This window comes from Jaculus jaculus, chromosome 21 (genome assembly GCF_020740685.1).
Source record: "Jaculus jaculus isolate mJacJac1 chromosome 21, mJacJac1.mat.Y.cur, whole genome shotgun sequence".
NCBI classification, from domain to species: domain Eukaryota; kingdom Metazoa; phylum Chordata; class Mammalia; order Rodentia; family Dipodidae; genus Jaculus; species Jaculus jaculus.
This window is the reverse complement of record NC_059122.1, coordinates 4,586,266-4,600,881: the sequence shown is the minus strand read 5'-3', so window position 1 is coordinate 4,600,881 and position 14,616 is coordinate 4,586,266. Positions and strand designations below refer to the sequence as shown.

The 14,616-nt window shown below is 46.3% G+C and overlaps 1 protein-coding gene across 12 annotated transcripts in view; it reads right to left on the bottom strand.

Annotated features, from left to right (window-relative positions):
- Osbpl9 (oxysterol binding protein like 9) overlaps positions 1-14,616 on the bottom strand; it is a 107,226-nt gene that overhangs the window by 47,605 nt on the left and 45,005 nt on the right. For 11 of the 12 annotated variants that reach the window (XM_045139223.1, XM_045139224.1, XM_045139226.1 and 8 more), the window contains one exon: positions 10,565-10,641. In XM_045139223.1, the coding sequence (XP_044995158.1) occupies positions 10,565-10,641 (77 nt within the window). Of the gene's footprint in view, positions 1-1,345; positions 1,449-10,564; positions 10,642-14,616 lie in introns of those variants that run through there. The other variant, XM_045139235.1, reaches the window with a different exon arrangement.

The window sequence follows — 14,616 nt, the reverse complement described above, 5'->3', positions numbered from 1 at the left end:
CCAGGTGCTGGGATTAAAGGCACCACCACACCTGGCTTAAAATGTATTTTAAAAAGTAAAAATAAGAAAACAAAGATTTTTCCCAAACTCAAGGAAAAGTAGAGTTGTTAGTGCTAGCAATCAAAGGATTTTATTACTTAATACAATATAGCCAGCGTAAGAAGAGATGATTAGCAAATAACTGCCCAACAATTTCCAATGTCAAATTCACTGCAAAAGCTCTTAAACGTGTTACTGGATCCAGGTCTTCACCACCTTTCTTGTAGAGAAACTTGACATCATTAATGATTTTTTGTTGTTGTTGTTCATTTATTTATTTATTTATTTATTTATTTGAGAGTGACAGAGAGAGAGAAAGAGGCAGATTGAGTGAGTGAGTGAGAATGGGAGCGCCAGGGTCCTGGAGAATCAATCCTCCAACCCAGGTCCTTAGGCTTCACAGGAAAGCGCTTAACCGCCAAGCCATCTCACCAGCCCCATTACTGGGTTTTTCATACTGCTACAAAGTCAAACGGTTTAGCCACCACGCAAAACCAACTGTTACTTTTAAGTTTCCAAGTTTTCCTGTTCAAGACATGTCACTCTTTCAGGATAGAAATACTTGCTAAGTACTGTAGCAATGCCAGTCAATGGGAGGGGGAGGGGAACGATTTTAAAATGCTTCCTGGTGTGTAATTACAGGCAAGTTTCCACAACTAACCGGGGTGGACAAACTAAAACTTTCCCTTCACCACCCCATGACAGTAGTCCGGTTTCCGGGGTACTTGGGGCAGCTAGGCAAAAGCGTAAAACCACCTACACAGGAACAGCAGCATCCTGGCTTGTGATACACACACACACACACACACACACACACACACACACACACACACGCACACCACCTACACAGGAACAGCAGCATCCCGGCTTGTGTGTGTGTATATTTATACATATACACACACACACCACCTACACAGGAACAGCAGCATCCCGGCTAGTGTGTGTGTACATATTTACACACACACACACACACACACACACGCTGCCAAACAAGTGCAGCGCCAAAGCCAGAACAGAAATTCTGTTTGGCTTGCCAAGCGGAGAATCCACTAATGATCAACTGGGTCAACATTAGGCGTGCACATTAAAGGACAGCTCTAGGGACTTGGTGAGTCAGCCTGGGGAAGAAAAACAGGAAACCCACCCCCCCGCAAAGTCGGGCTGGGGGAGGAGGAGGAGGAGGGGGAGGAGGGCCGAGGCAGCCCCATCCCTCACCCAGGGGGCTGGGGGGGACTCGCGGGGGGGGGGGGGCTCGGGGGGGACGCACTCCCCTCGCCTAGCTGCCCAGCCCCGCCCGTCTACTCACTCCGCAGGAGGCCAGCAGGAAAGCCATGCGCCGAGGCCCCGCCCGCGAGCCTCCCGCCCCGCTGCCACCGAGGATGGACACGGAAGCCTGGATACCAGGGCTGCCCGGCCAGTCCCCGTCCCCCACCCCCCCCTGCCCACCCCTGGGACCCCGCCCGCCCAGGCGCCGCCCCGATTGGCTGGCCCTGGGCAAAGAGGCCCCTGGTGATTGGCCACAGGTCACCTGCATAGAGGTGAGCGGCTGGTGATTGGTGGAGAGGCGGGCGGAGGCCGCGGGACGTCCTGGGCGGCACAGCCCCTGCCCGCCTGGGTCTGGGCTGGGCAGACGCCCTGGGGTGGCACCTGGGGACCTCGCTCCTGGGCGGGGAGGGGCTGGCTCACTTCCGGCAAGTGTTTACTTCCGGCAAGTTGTTTTGGCCCGTGGGCCGGGAGGAGAGGAGAGGAGCTACTGCGGGGAGTCTGCGGAGGTAACAGCTCCATAAGGAGTGGAGGGGGCGCGGTGAGGATGCTTCGCTGTGCCAGAGGCAGGGGAGCCTGGCAGAGAAACACCCCAGGTGCAGGAAACCACGGACACAAAAAGATGCGCTTATGCATCTGTTGGCAATCTCTACTTTTTATTTACTTCATTTTTTTTTTTTTTTTGACGTAGGGTCTCAATGAACTCCAGGTCAGCCTGGGCTACAGCATGTAGTCTCAGGCTGCCCTCGAACTCATGGCGCTCTCCTACCTCTGCCTCCCGAGTGCTGGGATTAAAGGCGATCTCTCCTTTCCTGCTCTACACTAAGCGGTTCTGCAGTCCCACTGGTGCGCCCGTATCCTAAAGCACGGGTCACAGAAAGTTCAGGTGGCGGTACTCCTGCTCAGGATAGCTGTTTACTGAGATTGGTTCAAAATGATCAATACCACATTCATTCTCTTCCCCTCCACCCCCCACCGCAATTCTCCCAGACCCAGTCTGTCAATGAAAACGTGACCAACCACCATAAGTAATATGCAAATTATAAACCCAATAGACATTCCTTGGCCACCTCCCTTAGTCCACACTCAATACATCACCGACCTCCCTGTCACGTGCTGAATGAATGCATTCTCAATTCTACTTCTCCCTGTATTCCAGACAGTCTCTTGGAATAATATCTTAAGGTCTTCCTGAATTGACCTCTTGTCCTCCAATTCATTCTCAATATCAGTATCATAGAATGCCATTTCATAACACTTCACAGACAATTAAGGAACAGCTTTGTGCTGTGCAAAAGGATTTAGTTCAGTATTAAACCCGAACCCTGACCTTCCTCTTACCTCTAATGATGCCAATCCTGACTCGGCTCGTCACTAATTCCGACCAGTGCCAATTCCTCTTACTATGTTGCTACTAACTCACATACTCTTTTGTGGAACTTAATACAGCTAAAATTTTACATTTCTATTTGAGTCATCCTTTTTAATCAACTTTTTCGAGTCATTATCTACATATGATGAGATGTAACCATTTTAAATACACAATGCCAGCATTTGGGGATGTTCAGACTGGTATGGTCATAGAACAATGTTGTGCACAAATAATCACTGCAATTAAGATACAATAGGGCTGGTTGTGGAGGCACACACTTTAATCCCAGCATTCGGGAAGCAGAGGTAGGAGGAACACTGTGAGTTCAAGGCCAACCTGAAACCTCATAGTAAATTCCAAGTCAGCCTGGGCTATAGTGAGCCCCTATCTCGAAAAATAAAACAAAAAGGAATGAAATGGGCTGGAGAGACAGCTTAGTGGTTAAGCGCTTGCCTGTGAAGCCTGAGGACCCTGGTTCCAGGCTCGATTCCCCAGGACCCACGTTAGCCAGGTGCACAAGGGGCGCACATGTCTGGAGTTCGTTTGCAGTGGCTGGAAGCCCAAGCATGCCCATTCTTTCTATCTGCCTCTTTCTCTGTCGCTCTCAAATAATTAACTAAAAATAAACAAAAAACACATTTTTTTTAAAGGAATGAAATGACAGTATTTCCATCACCCCAAACTTCCCTCATGTCCCTCTGAAGTCAACTCCAACAAGCGCTGGTCTGCTAGTCACCACAGACTATAAGCTTAATGAAACAAGGAGCTTGTCTGGTTTTTGTTCAACACTACCATCATTATTTACTCTGGTGCCTGGCACATATTAGTTACTCAAAAGTGGATGTCCCTGGGCTGGAAAGACCACTCAGCAGTTAAGGCACAGTCTACAAAACCTAATGACCCAGGTTCAGTTCCCCAGGACCCACTTAAAGCCAGATGCACAAGGTGGCAAATGTGTCTGTTCATTTTCAGAGGCTAGAGGCCTGGGCACTCCCATTCTATCAGCTTCTTTCTCTCAATAAATAAATAAATGAATAAAATAGGGCTGGAGAGATGGCTTAGTGATTAAGGTGCTTGTCTGAAAAGCCTAAGGACCCAGGTTCAATTCTCCAGGACCCACATAAGCACAAGGTGGCGCTTGCCTCTCAAGTTCATTTGCAGTGGCTGGAGACCTGGAGCGCTCATTCTCTCAATCTGCCTCTGCCTGCCCTCCTCCCTCCCTCCCTCTCAAATAAATAAATTATTTAGAGCCAGGCGTGATGGTGCCCGCCTTTAATCTCAGCACTTGGGACGCAGAGGTAGGAGGGTCACCATGAGTTAGTTCCAGGCCACTCCATGACTATATAGTGAATTCCAGGTCAGCCTGGGCTAAACCAAGACCTTACCTTGAAAAAAGATAAAAGAAATTTTAAAGAAAGAATATCCTTTGGTAACTTTGTTAATAGATTCTGGAAAAAAATATGATACAGAACTATAACAAAATGGAAAAAGAAATACAATTTTTTATTTTGCCAGATGAACAGGGCCAGTATATAATATCTTTTCAAATTTACCTTTAATATTTGCTTCACTAACAGCTAATATTATACTTGGGAAGCCTACTGATTAAATAGTTCACTGGGTCAGCAGAAAAGGTCTGTATCTCTAATTCTGTCTGGGTACTGTGACCCACTAAGAGAAAGAGTGTTTATTTTTTGATGACTAGTCTGTTGAGTGTACTTAAGTGTGCTGTGGGTTGGGGACTAACTACAATGCTGGTTAATTATCTACATAATTCTTCCTTGACAGTTATTTTATAAGTTTTATGCCTTTTCAACAAGACAGAAAAACACATGGGTTCAACAGGAAAATTGTACTGAGCAGTACCTAGCAAAGTTTCAGGCTCTTTTTTTCCTCCCTTTTTTTTTGGAGGCAAGCCCCATAGACTGGCCTTTTTTTTTGTTATTGTTCTTATGCGAGAGTGACAGTAACAGCAAGAGTGAGTGAGTGAGTGAGTGAGTGTGTGTGTGTGAGAGAGAGAGAGAGAGGAGGAGGGAGGGAGAGGAAGAGAGAGAGGAGAGGGAATGAGAGAGAATTGGCATGCTCCCATTCTCTCCCTCTCCCAAATAATAACTAAATAAAATAGAAAAACACAGAGAGCTGGCTTAGTGGTTAAGGCACTTGCCTGTGAAGCCTGAGAACCCATGTTAGACTCTCCAGGTCCCATGTAAGCCAGACACACAAGGTGATACAAGCACATAAGGTTGCACATGCACACAAGGTGGTGCACACATCTGGAGTTTGATTACAGTGGTTGAAGGTCCTGGTGCACCAACTCACTCACTCATTTAAAAAAGGGGGGATGCAAGGCTGGAGACGATGGCTTAGTGGTTAAGGCATTTGCCTGCAAGGCCAAAGGACCCTAGTTCGATTCCCCAGGTCCCACGTTAGCCAGATGCACAAGGGGGCATCTGGAGTTCGTTTGCAGTGGCTGGAGGCCCTGGCGCGCCCATTTTCTCTCTTTCTAAATAAATAAAATATACTAAAAAAGCGGGGGATGCAGTCTGTTGGGCTTGCCTCAATCTCGTGTGTGCCGTCTCTCTCTCTCTCTCTCAAAACAATAAGATGCGAAGCTACTGGCTGGGACATAATGTTTAGATATACCTCTCTGTGGGGGTGGACATCACTGTGCCCAGAAGCTACAGCCTGTTACAAGACAAATTTCAGTGCCATGGATGGGATAACATCCAGTGAGTTGCTAGTCAGGGAGGTGTCTGATTCCCATAAAACATTACAGGCCATTGCCAAGGTTCTTGGTTGCCCACCAGAACTCCATGGTAAGAGCCAACTGCTGAAGACGCCACATCCCTGGGCTTCAGGTCTATGAGAAATCAATCTAGAGCTAAGCTGGAAGCCCCCTCCCTGGTGACTAGCTGCCAGGATGCTGGGAAGAGCTGTGCAGCATGTTGGGGGAGGAGTCATCGACAGTTTTAACCTGCAGTGGACACTGCAAGTTTTATGGCTGCCCAGCCAGGCCAAACATAACAACTGATGCAATGGTAGCAAGTCTGTTAAGGGGTAAACCAGCTGTTCTCTGCTTGGATTTCTGACCCACTCCATCGGAGGGAATTAATGCCTGGTGCTGAAAACCCAATCAAAAGCCCATTACTGGGGGCTGGAGAGATGGCTTAGTGGTTAAGGCATTTGCCTGCAAAGCCAAAGAACCCATGTAAACCAGATGCATAAAGTGGCCCATGCGTCTCGAGTTCGTTTGCAGTGGCTAGAGGCCCTGGCACGCCCTTTCTCTCTTTCTCTCTTGCCTTGCCTATTTCTGTATCTCTCTCTCTCTCAAATTAATAAATGAAAATAAAATATATATATATATATATATATATTTTAAAAAGCCTATGACTGGGGAGGTGATACGCTCTAAGGGGAAACTACTACTGTTTGGCTCAATGGATATATTATGCCCACCAAACTACTTCTAAATACTTATGTTTTATGCTCATATATTGATACTACTCTCACTTTTGGTTAGAGAAGATTCTCCTTCCAAATGGTGGTGACCACTGGGGAAGACAAAACTTATCAAAGGGCTGAGAAGTGACAGTGGAGTGTTCAGCACTGAGACATTTCTATCACTCTCCCCACGGCTCAAAGAGCCCTGAGGAAGAAGAGGTGGTGGGAAGAATGTAAGAGTCACAGGAGTGCTGGACCTGGTGGCGCATGCCTTTATAAAGTCCCAGCACTCAGGAGCCAGAGGTAGGAAGACTGCTGTGAGTTCGAGGCCACCCTGGGACTGCATAGTGAATTCCAGGTCAGCCTGGACTAGAGTGAGACCCTACCTCAATCCCCCCCCCCCAAAAAAAAAGAGTCAAGGGAAGAGGTGGAGTGCTATATCATTCATGACGCCACAGTGGCTATGCTATGTACAAAAGACTTGTATATTGTAAGGGCAAAAAAATATATTTGGCAATGGCCACTGCTGGTTAAAAATAGACCACGGACTAGCTGGGAAGACAGAATTCAATGGAGGAGGGGCAAAGGAGAGTGGTAAGAGGGGATTATGATCATGATCATGATATACTGTGTGTAGTTATACAGACTGTCAACTTAAAACTTTTTTAAAAGATACATCTGATATAGGACTGTAAACGAAAATTTATAAAGGACTCAACAGGCATTTGAAAAAAGATGTTACACATCATATATTATTAAGGGAAACGCAAATTATAATAGTACTAATTGCCAAATCATGAACACTGAAAATACCAAATGCTTTCCAGGAATGTGGAACCACAGGAACTCATTCCTCACTGGTGGGAATACAAAATAGTAAAAGCATTCTGGAAGACAGTTGGGTAGTTTCTTACAAAACTGAACATAGGACCAAAGAGATGGCTTAGCAGTTAAAGCACTTGCCCGCAAAGCCAAAGGACCCAGGTTCAATTCTCCAGGACCCACATAAGCCAGATGCACAAGATGACGCATGTGTCTGGAGTTCATCTGCAGTGGCTGGAGACCCAGGTGCGCCCTTTCTCTCTCTCTTTCTGTCTCTCTCAAATAAATAATTTCTTTTAAGTTTTAGAAACTAAAAATAAAAAGCACTGAACATGCTCTAACCATATAATTCAGAAGTGGCACTCCTTGATATTTATCTGAAGGAGTTGACAATGTTTATCTACATAAAAACCTGCTAGGCCATGGTATAAGCCACCTTGTCAACACCCCTACACACCAAAAAAAAAAAAAAAAAAAAAAAAAGAATTGAAAATGAAAGATTTCTATTAATCTTGGTTACCTACTTAGACACAGACGCCATTCCAGTTAACAACTCAAGACTCAAGGCACTCAATGTTACTAAAAGATCGGTTTCTCGGCCACTTTGCTAAATGCACCTTAAACAGAAGATCTGTGGGCTCATCTGTCAAGGCTGAAGTGTGAGGAGCTCCACGGGCGCCACCCAGCATTCCTGGCCACAACGTCATCCTGGACCACAGGGCCTCACGATGCTGTTGACGCTGCCACGTTCTCCAAGCCGAGAGCAATGGCCCTGGGAGGTGAGAGTCCACGGCCTTGCCCCTCTCTCTCTCCATACATTCATCTGTATTTAAGTCGTCTACCGAGACAGGTATTCTGCTTCTCACAGCCCAAGTCTTAGCCCAAGAGAGCCCTGGGCCTCATTTTACCCATAAAAGGTCAGCTTCCGTGTGCTGCTCTCTGATTCCTCTGTTTCAGAGCCTGAATCATCTAACTGATCACTCAGTATGTCTCGACCCAATTAAAATCCACCAGAGCCAGACGTGATGGGACACACCTTTAATCCTCGCACTCGGGAGGCAGAGGTAGTGGGATTGCCATGAGTTCAAGGCCAGCCTGAGACTACATAGTGAATTCCAGGTCAGCCTGGGCTACAGCGAGACCCTACCTCGGAAAACCAAAAAATAAAAGATAAAAGCCATCAGAGTTCAAATACTCCTTCAACCAGAGAATTAACATCTATAAGGAAACAGGAACAGGTGATGTCTCTTGATAGTGTCTGCTAAAGACATCAAAGAGGGGGAATGTGATAGAAGAAACTGGACAGAGAAACCTCGCTGTGCTCTAAAGCAGTTTCTATCGTGCAAGAGTGCCTGGGAGGCAGGGTGACCCTGAGTCTCCTCCCAATCAATGCAGCTGCAGCCTGCTTGTAATATGTTACCTGGTTAGTGCAGCCACAGACAAACGCCCTTAAACTTCTGTAACTTTCCACTTGTAGCCCCCAGTCACATAGCCGAGATGTTTAACCCACCAATAATGGGAAGAACAAGGTGATGTCAAAATGCCTGCCGTACAGCCTGTAAGAACTCTGGGCCATCAGGGCTGGAGGGATGGCTTAGCAGTTAAGGCACTTGCCTGCAAAGTCTAAGATCCCACATGAGCCAGACACACAAAGGTGAGGCAAGTGCAGGGTCGCACATGCCCACTAGGTGATGCAAGTGTCTGGAGTGCGATTGCAATGGCTGAGGCCCTGGAGCACCAATTCTCTCTCTCACTCGCTACCTTTTAAAAATCATAATAAAAATTAAAAAAACCTCTGAGCCATGAGAGCTCAGGGCTCAGGCTGTAGAGAGGTTCCCCTGGGCCCATGTGGGCATGATACTAAACATTCATCTTGAGTCTCCTGTCTGTCCCTGGTGCTGGTTCTGTGTACCTCAGTTTCCCAGAACACTATAACCTTCTCCCTGCCCCACACCCCAGTGCTGCCCCAGGGCGCATACACCACACTACACACCACGGCATACGCATGCCAGCAAAGTCAGTAACTACATAAAAACAAATCAATACAAACAGATCATAGGGCTAGGGAGATAGTTCCGCAGGTAAAAACACTTTCTTTTTTAATTTTACTTTCATTTATTTATTAGACAGGGAGAGGGAGAGAAAGAGAGCAAGTGAAAATGAGCATGCCAGGGACTTCTAGCCACTGCAAACCAACTGCAGATACAAGTGCCACCATGTGCACCTGGTTTATGAGGGACCTGGAGAATCGAACCTGGGTCCTTAGGCTTCACAGACAAGCGCCTTAACTGCTAAGCCATCTCTCCAGCCCCGTAAAAGCATTTTCTATGCAAGCATGAAGGTCTGAGGCGGCCTGAGGTTGATTCTGCAGCTCTCGTGTAGAAAGCCAGGCTGGGAGGCACACGCCTTTAATCGCAGCACTTTTTTTTTTAAAAATTATTTATTTATTTATTTGAGAGCGACAGACACAGAGAGAAAGACAGGTAGAGGGAGAGAGAGAGAATGGACATGCCAGGGCTTCCAGCCTCTGCAAACGAACTCCAGACGCATGCGCCCCCTTGTGCATCTGGCTAACGTGGGACCTGGGGAACCGAGCCTCGAACCAGGGTCCTTAGGCTTCAGAGGCAAGCGCTTAACCGCTAAACCATCTCTCCAGCCCAATCGCAGCACTTTTATGTGGGGTCTGGGGATCCCAGCTCGGCCCCTCGTGCCTGAGCTGCAAGCACGTCCCTCAGGAGTCCTCTCTCTCATCTGCAGCACCAGCTAGCCTGACTGAGAGCGGCGGCATCTACAGGGCAAGCTCCTGCAGTGTGAGCTGAGGTGAGAGAGGCTGCAACATGCGGCCACCACACGGGGCAAGGGCTTTCTGAAAACAGAGCCGACGGAGGAGAGACGGACGCGATTCGCAGAGCAGATGTGAGGCACGCCTCATTACACTGTGGGGTGTTTGTCTGCTTGTTTGTTAGGCTGTTTCGAGGCAGGCTCTCCCTCTAGCCCAGGCTGACCTGGAACTCACGCTGTAGTCTCACAGTGGCCTCAAACTCACAGCGATCCTTTTACCTCTGCCTCCCGAGGGCTGGGATTAGAAGCGTGCATCACTACACTGGGCTCTACATTGGCATATTTTACATATATATTTTAATCTGAAACCTATTTGGATTGGGTTTTCTTTCCCTTCTATTCTAGTTAGAATTGTCAGGCTAACAAGGGTGCATAGTAGTAGACAGATTCTATAAAAAGAAAATGAGGTCGATTTTTCAGCACTTATCAATTACCATCTCTAATTCTGTAATTGTTGTAATACTAACAATCCAACAGTTATACTAAATATTAACATGAATATGGAACATCTTAACAATGTACTTCAACATTGCCTTACACTGTCTTCATTCCAGACATTCCAGACACCCCTCCCCCCCCCCAAAAAAATCAGTATTTTACCCTATAGAGAGCGTAGGAAAATAAATAACCGAGACTTTACTGTATAGAATACTGAAAGGCAAGAAGAGTAAGAAACTCAGAACTAATAAACTTCTCATTGTTATATGTTATTTAAAACTCAGACCAAATGGGGAAAAAAAAGTAGGCCTTAGCAGACTGTTGAAAACAACATGCAGAGACTGCTACCTGAAGCTGGAGAGTGTGTCGGAGGATCGTCTCTTCTAAGGCATGAATCCACTTCTCTCGTTCGTCTGTGTCACGAGCTGGACCGGAGGAGCAGACAAGGAGTTCAGTCACACCGTTTACTTAAGAGATTCACCTTATCAAGCATCTGCTATCAGCAATGTTTTATAACAGAGGGAAGTGCGTAGCTCAGATGGGCCTTCCTACTGAGACCAACCAAAAAGCTGGACTGATCATTATTATTATTATTTATTTATTTATTTTTGTTTTTCGTGGTAGGGTCTCACTCTGGCCCAGGCTGACCTGGAATTCACTATGGAGTCTCAGGGTGGCCTCGAACTCACGGCGATCCTCTTACCTCTGCTTCCCAAGAGCTGGGATTAAAGACATATACCACCATGCCTGGCTCTGATTGTAGTTTTAAAAAATTATTGTATTGGGCTGGAGAGATGGCTTAGCGGTTAAGCGCTTGCCTATGAAGCCTAAGGACCCGGGTTCAAGGCTCGATTCCCCAGGACCCACGTTAGCCAGATGCGCAAGGGGAAGAACACGTCTGGAGTTCGTTTGCAGTGGCTGGAGGCCCTGGTGAACCCATTCTCTCTATCTCTGCCTCTTTCTCTCTGTCACTCTAAAATAAATAAAATAACAAAAAAAATTATTGTATTTATTTATTTGAGATAAAGAGGCAGACAGATAAAGAGAGGGAGAGAGAAAGAATGGGCACACCAGGGCCTCCAGCCACTACAAAAGAACTCCAGATGCACACACCACCTTGTGTATCTGGCTTACGTGGGTTCTGGGGAATTGAACTTGGGATTTTAGGTTTCACACCAAGTACCTTAAGTGCTAAGCCATCTCTCCAGCCCGATTGTTTCTTGGAACAGATTTCATCAACTGGCATGTGCACCTGTGATCCCAAAATGCCTACAGCAAGGGGAGAAGGAGCCAGGAGAATCCCAAAGCTCATGGGCCAGCTAAACCGGCACTCGCAGCAGAAAAACAAGAGAGACCTTGTCTCAAGAAGAGGTGCAAGGAGGGGAGAAACACCCAGTGCTGTCCTCTGACCTTCACACGCACACACACAACACACACACACACACACACACACACACACACAAATTAAAGATTAAAACAAGGGCCAGGCATGGTGGTGCACACCTTTAATCCAAGCACTCGGGAGGCAGAGGTAGGAGGACTGCCATGAGTTCAAGGCCACCCTGAGACTCCATAGTGAATTTCAGGTCAGCCGGGGCTACAGTAAGACCCTATCTCGAAAAACAAAAAAAAGATTAAAACAAGGGGCTAGAGGGATGGCCTAATGGTTAAGACGCTTGCCTGCAAAGCCAAAGGACCCCAGGTTTGATTCCCCAGGACCTACATAAGCCAGATAAAAATGCCACACATGCGTCCAGAGTTCACTTGCAGTGGCTGGAGGCCCTGGCACATCAATTCTTTCTCTCTCTTGCTATCAAATAATTAAAGAATGTTTAAGAAGGTTTTTTTTTTGATTAAAACAATTACTCACTGGGTGTGGCGGTGCATGCCTTTAATAATCCCAGCACCCAGGAGGCAGAGGTAGGAGGATCGCCACAAGTTCGAGGCCACACTGAGTCTACAGAGTGAATTCCAGGTCAGCCTGAGCTAGAATGAGACCGTACCTTAAAAAACAAACAAAAAAATTATTCAATGGATGTCTTGAAGTAAAATCAAAGAACTAGAGAACTGAAGAGGTTGTAAGAAACTGATCAGGACAGTGAGACAAGGGGACAGGAAATACAGGTGGAAGGTAAGTGACTAGGACACCAGACAAGGAAGAGAGTCACCACTGCCCTCGATCTGCTGTGCAATTCTCCCTGGATGAGTGCTAAGAATTCTGACAAAGCCAAACAAATCACATGCAAAAGAATCTTCCCTGTCCTAAGAAAAATCTCACAAATACGATGACCTAAGCATGGGCTGCAGAGATGGCTCAGCGGTTAAGGCGCTTGCCTGTGAAGCCTCAGGACCCACATAAGCCAGATGCACAAGGGGCGCATGCATCGAGTTCAGTAGCAGTGGCTGGAGGCCTTGATGCACCCATTCTCTTTCTCTCTCTCTCTCTCTCTCTCTCTCTCTCTGCAGGGCATGGTGGTGCATGTCTTTAACCCCAGCACTTGGGAGGCAGAGGTAGGGGGATCTCCACGAGTTCGAGGCTACCCTGAGACTACATAGTGAATTCCAGGTCAGCTTGGACTAGAGTGAGACCCTACCTCAAAAAAAAAAGAAAAAAAAAAGAAAAGAAAAGCCACTAAAAATAAATAAAAATAAGTATTATGAAAATATGTTTCCAATTTAAACATATGCTTCGAACTTTGCGTCTTTTTTGTTTGTTTTTTTTTGAGGTAGGATCTCACTCTAGCCCAGGGTGACCAGGAATTCATTCCGTAGTTTCAGGGTGGCTTTTAACTCATGGTGATCCCCCTACCTCTGCCTTCCAAGTGTTGGGATTAAAGGTGTGTGCCACCATGCCTGGCTGCAGACTTTTAAACTTAGTTATAGATTACATCATTTGAATATGTAAAATTTCAAAGGCTATAAAATGAGGCTAGAGGGCTGGAGGGATGGCTTAGCGGTTAAGGCATTTGGCCTGTAAAGCCAAAGGACCCAGGTTCAATTCCCCAGGACCCAAGTTAGCCAGATGCACAAGGGAACATGTGTCTGGAGTTCGTTTTCAGTGACCGGAGGCCCTGGTGCACCCATTCTCTCTCTCTCTCTCCCCTCTCTTTATCTGTGAAATAAATAAAAATAAAATATTTAAAACAAGGCTAGAGAAATGCTCTGTGGTTAAGCGCACTTAGGCACAAGCATGAGAGGCCGAGAGAGCCTGAAACTGCCCCAGTTCAAATCTCCAGAAGCTACGTGAACAGCTGACATAGATAAGTGAGCCTGTAATTCCAGTCCCACAAAGAGGACCAAAGACCAGGGAATTCTCTGGGCTCACGACAAGCACCAAGCTCTGGTTTCAATAAGAAACTCTGGGGCTAGAGACAGGGCTCAGTGGCTTAAGGAGCTTGTTTGCAAAGCCTGACAGCCAGGGTTTGATTCCCTAGCACACATGTAAAGCCCGATGAACAAAGTGGTGCATGTGTCTGGAGTTCATCTGCAGTGGCAAGAGGCGTTGGCACACACCCATTCCTTCTTTCTGTCTGCTTGCAAATAAACGAATTTCAGTTTTGAAGGTAGGGTCTCACTCTAGTCCAGGCTGACCTGGAATTCATCCTGTAGCTGTCCAAGGTTGGCCTCAAACTCACAGCAATTCTCCTACCTCTGTCTCCCAGGTGCTGGGATGAAAGACATGTGCCACCATGCCCAGCTCTAAAAATACCTTGTTTTTAAAAGACATTACTGGAAAAACTAGTTAAACTTGGGAGTTAAAGGATTTGGTGACATTAGTACATCAATGTTAATTTCCTTGAATTATCATTTCTAATGCTCCTGGTTGCAATGTGTATATGTAAGGAATTTTCCCTGTTTGCAGAAAATGATAAAAAAAAATTCAGAAAAAGGTTCTTTGTATTGTAAGGCTAAGATTTTTTTTCCACAACTTTTATTAACATTTTCCATGATTATAAAAAATATCCCATGGTAACACCCTCCCTTCTCCCAGGATTTTTAAGTGTAATTTTTATATTATTTATTTGAATATGTGAATGTCTGTGTTTGTGGACACATGCACACACATGTATGGGTGTGCAATGGTCTTTTGTTGCTGCATGTGAAAGTCTGTCTGGTCTTATGTGGGTAGCTGGGGAACTGAATTTTTTGTTGTTTTGTTTTGTTTTTTGAGGTAGGGTCTCACTCTAGCTCAGGCTGACCTGGAATTCACTATGGAGTCTCAGGGTGGCCTCGAACTCATGGAGATCCTCCCACCTCTTCTGCCTCGCAAGTGCTGGGATTAAAGGCATACGCCACCACACCCCTGAATTTTTTTGTAAGTATTTATTTATTTATTTGAGAGAGGGAGAGAGAAAAATAGGCATATATATAGAGAGAGAGGGAGGGAGAATGGGTGCACC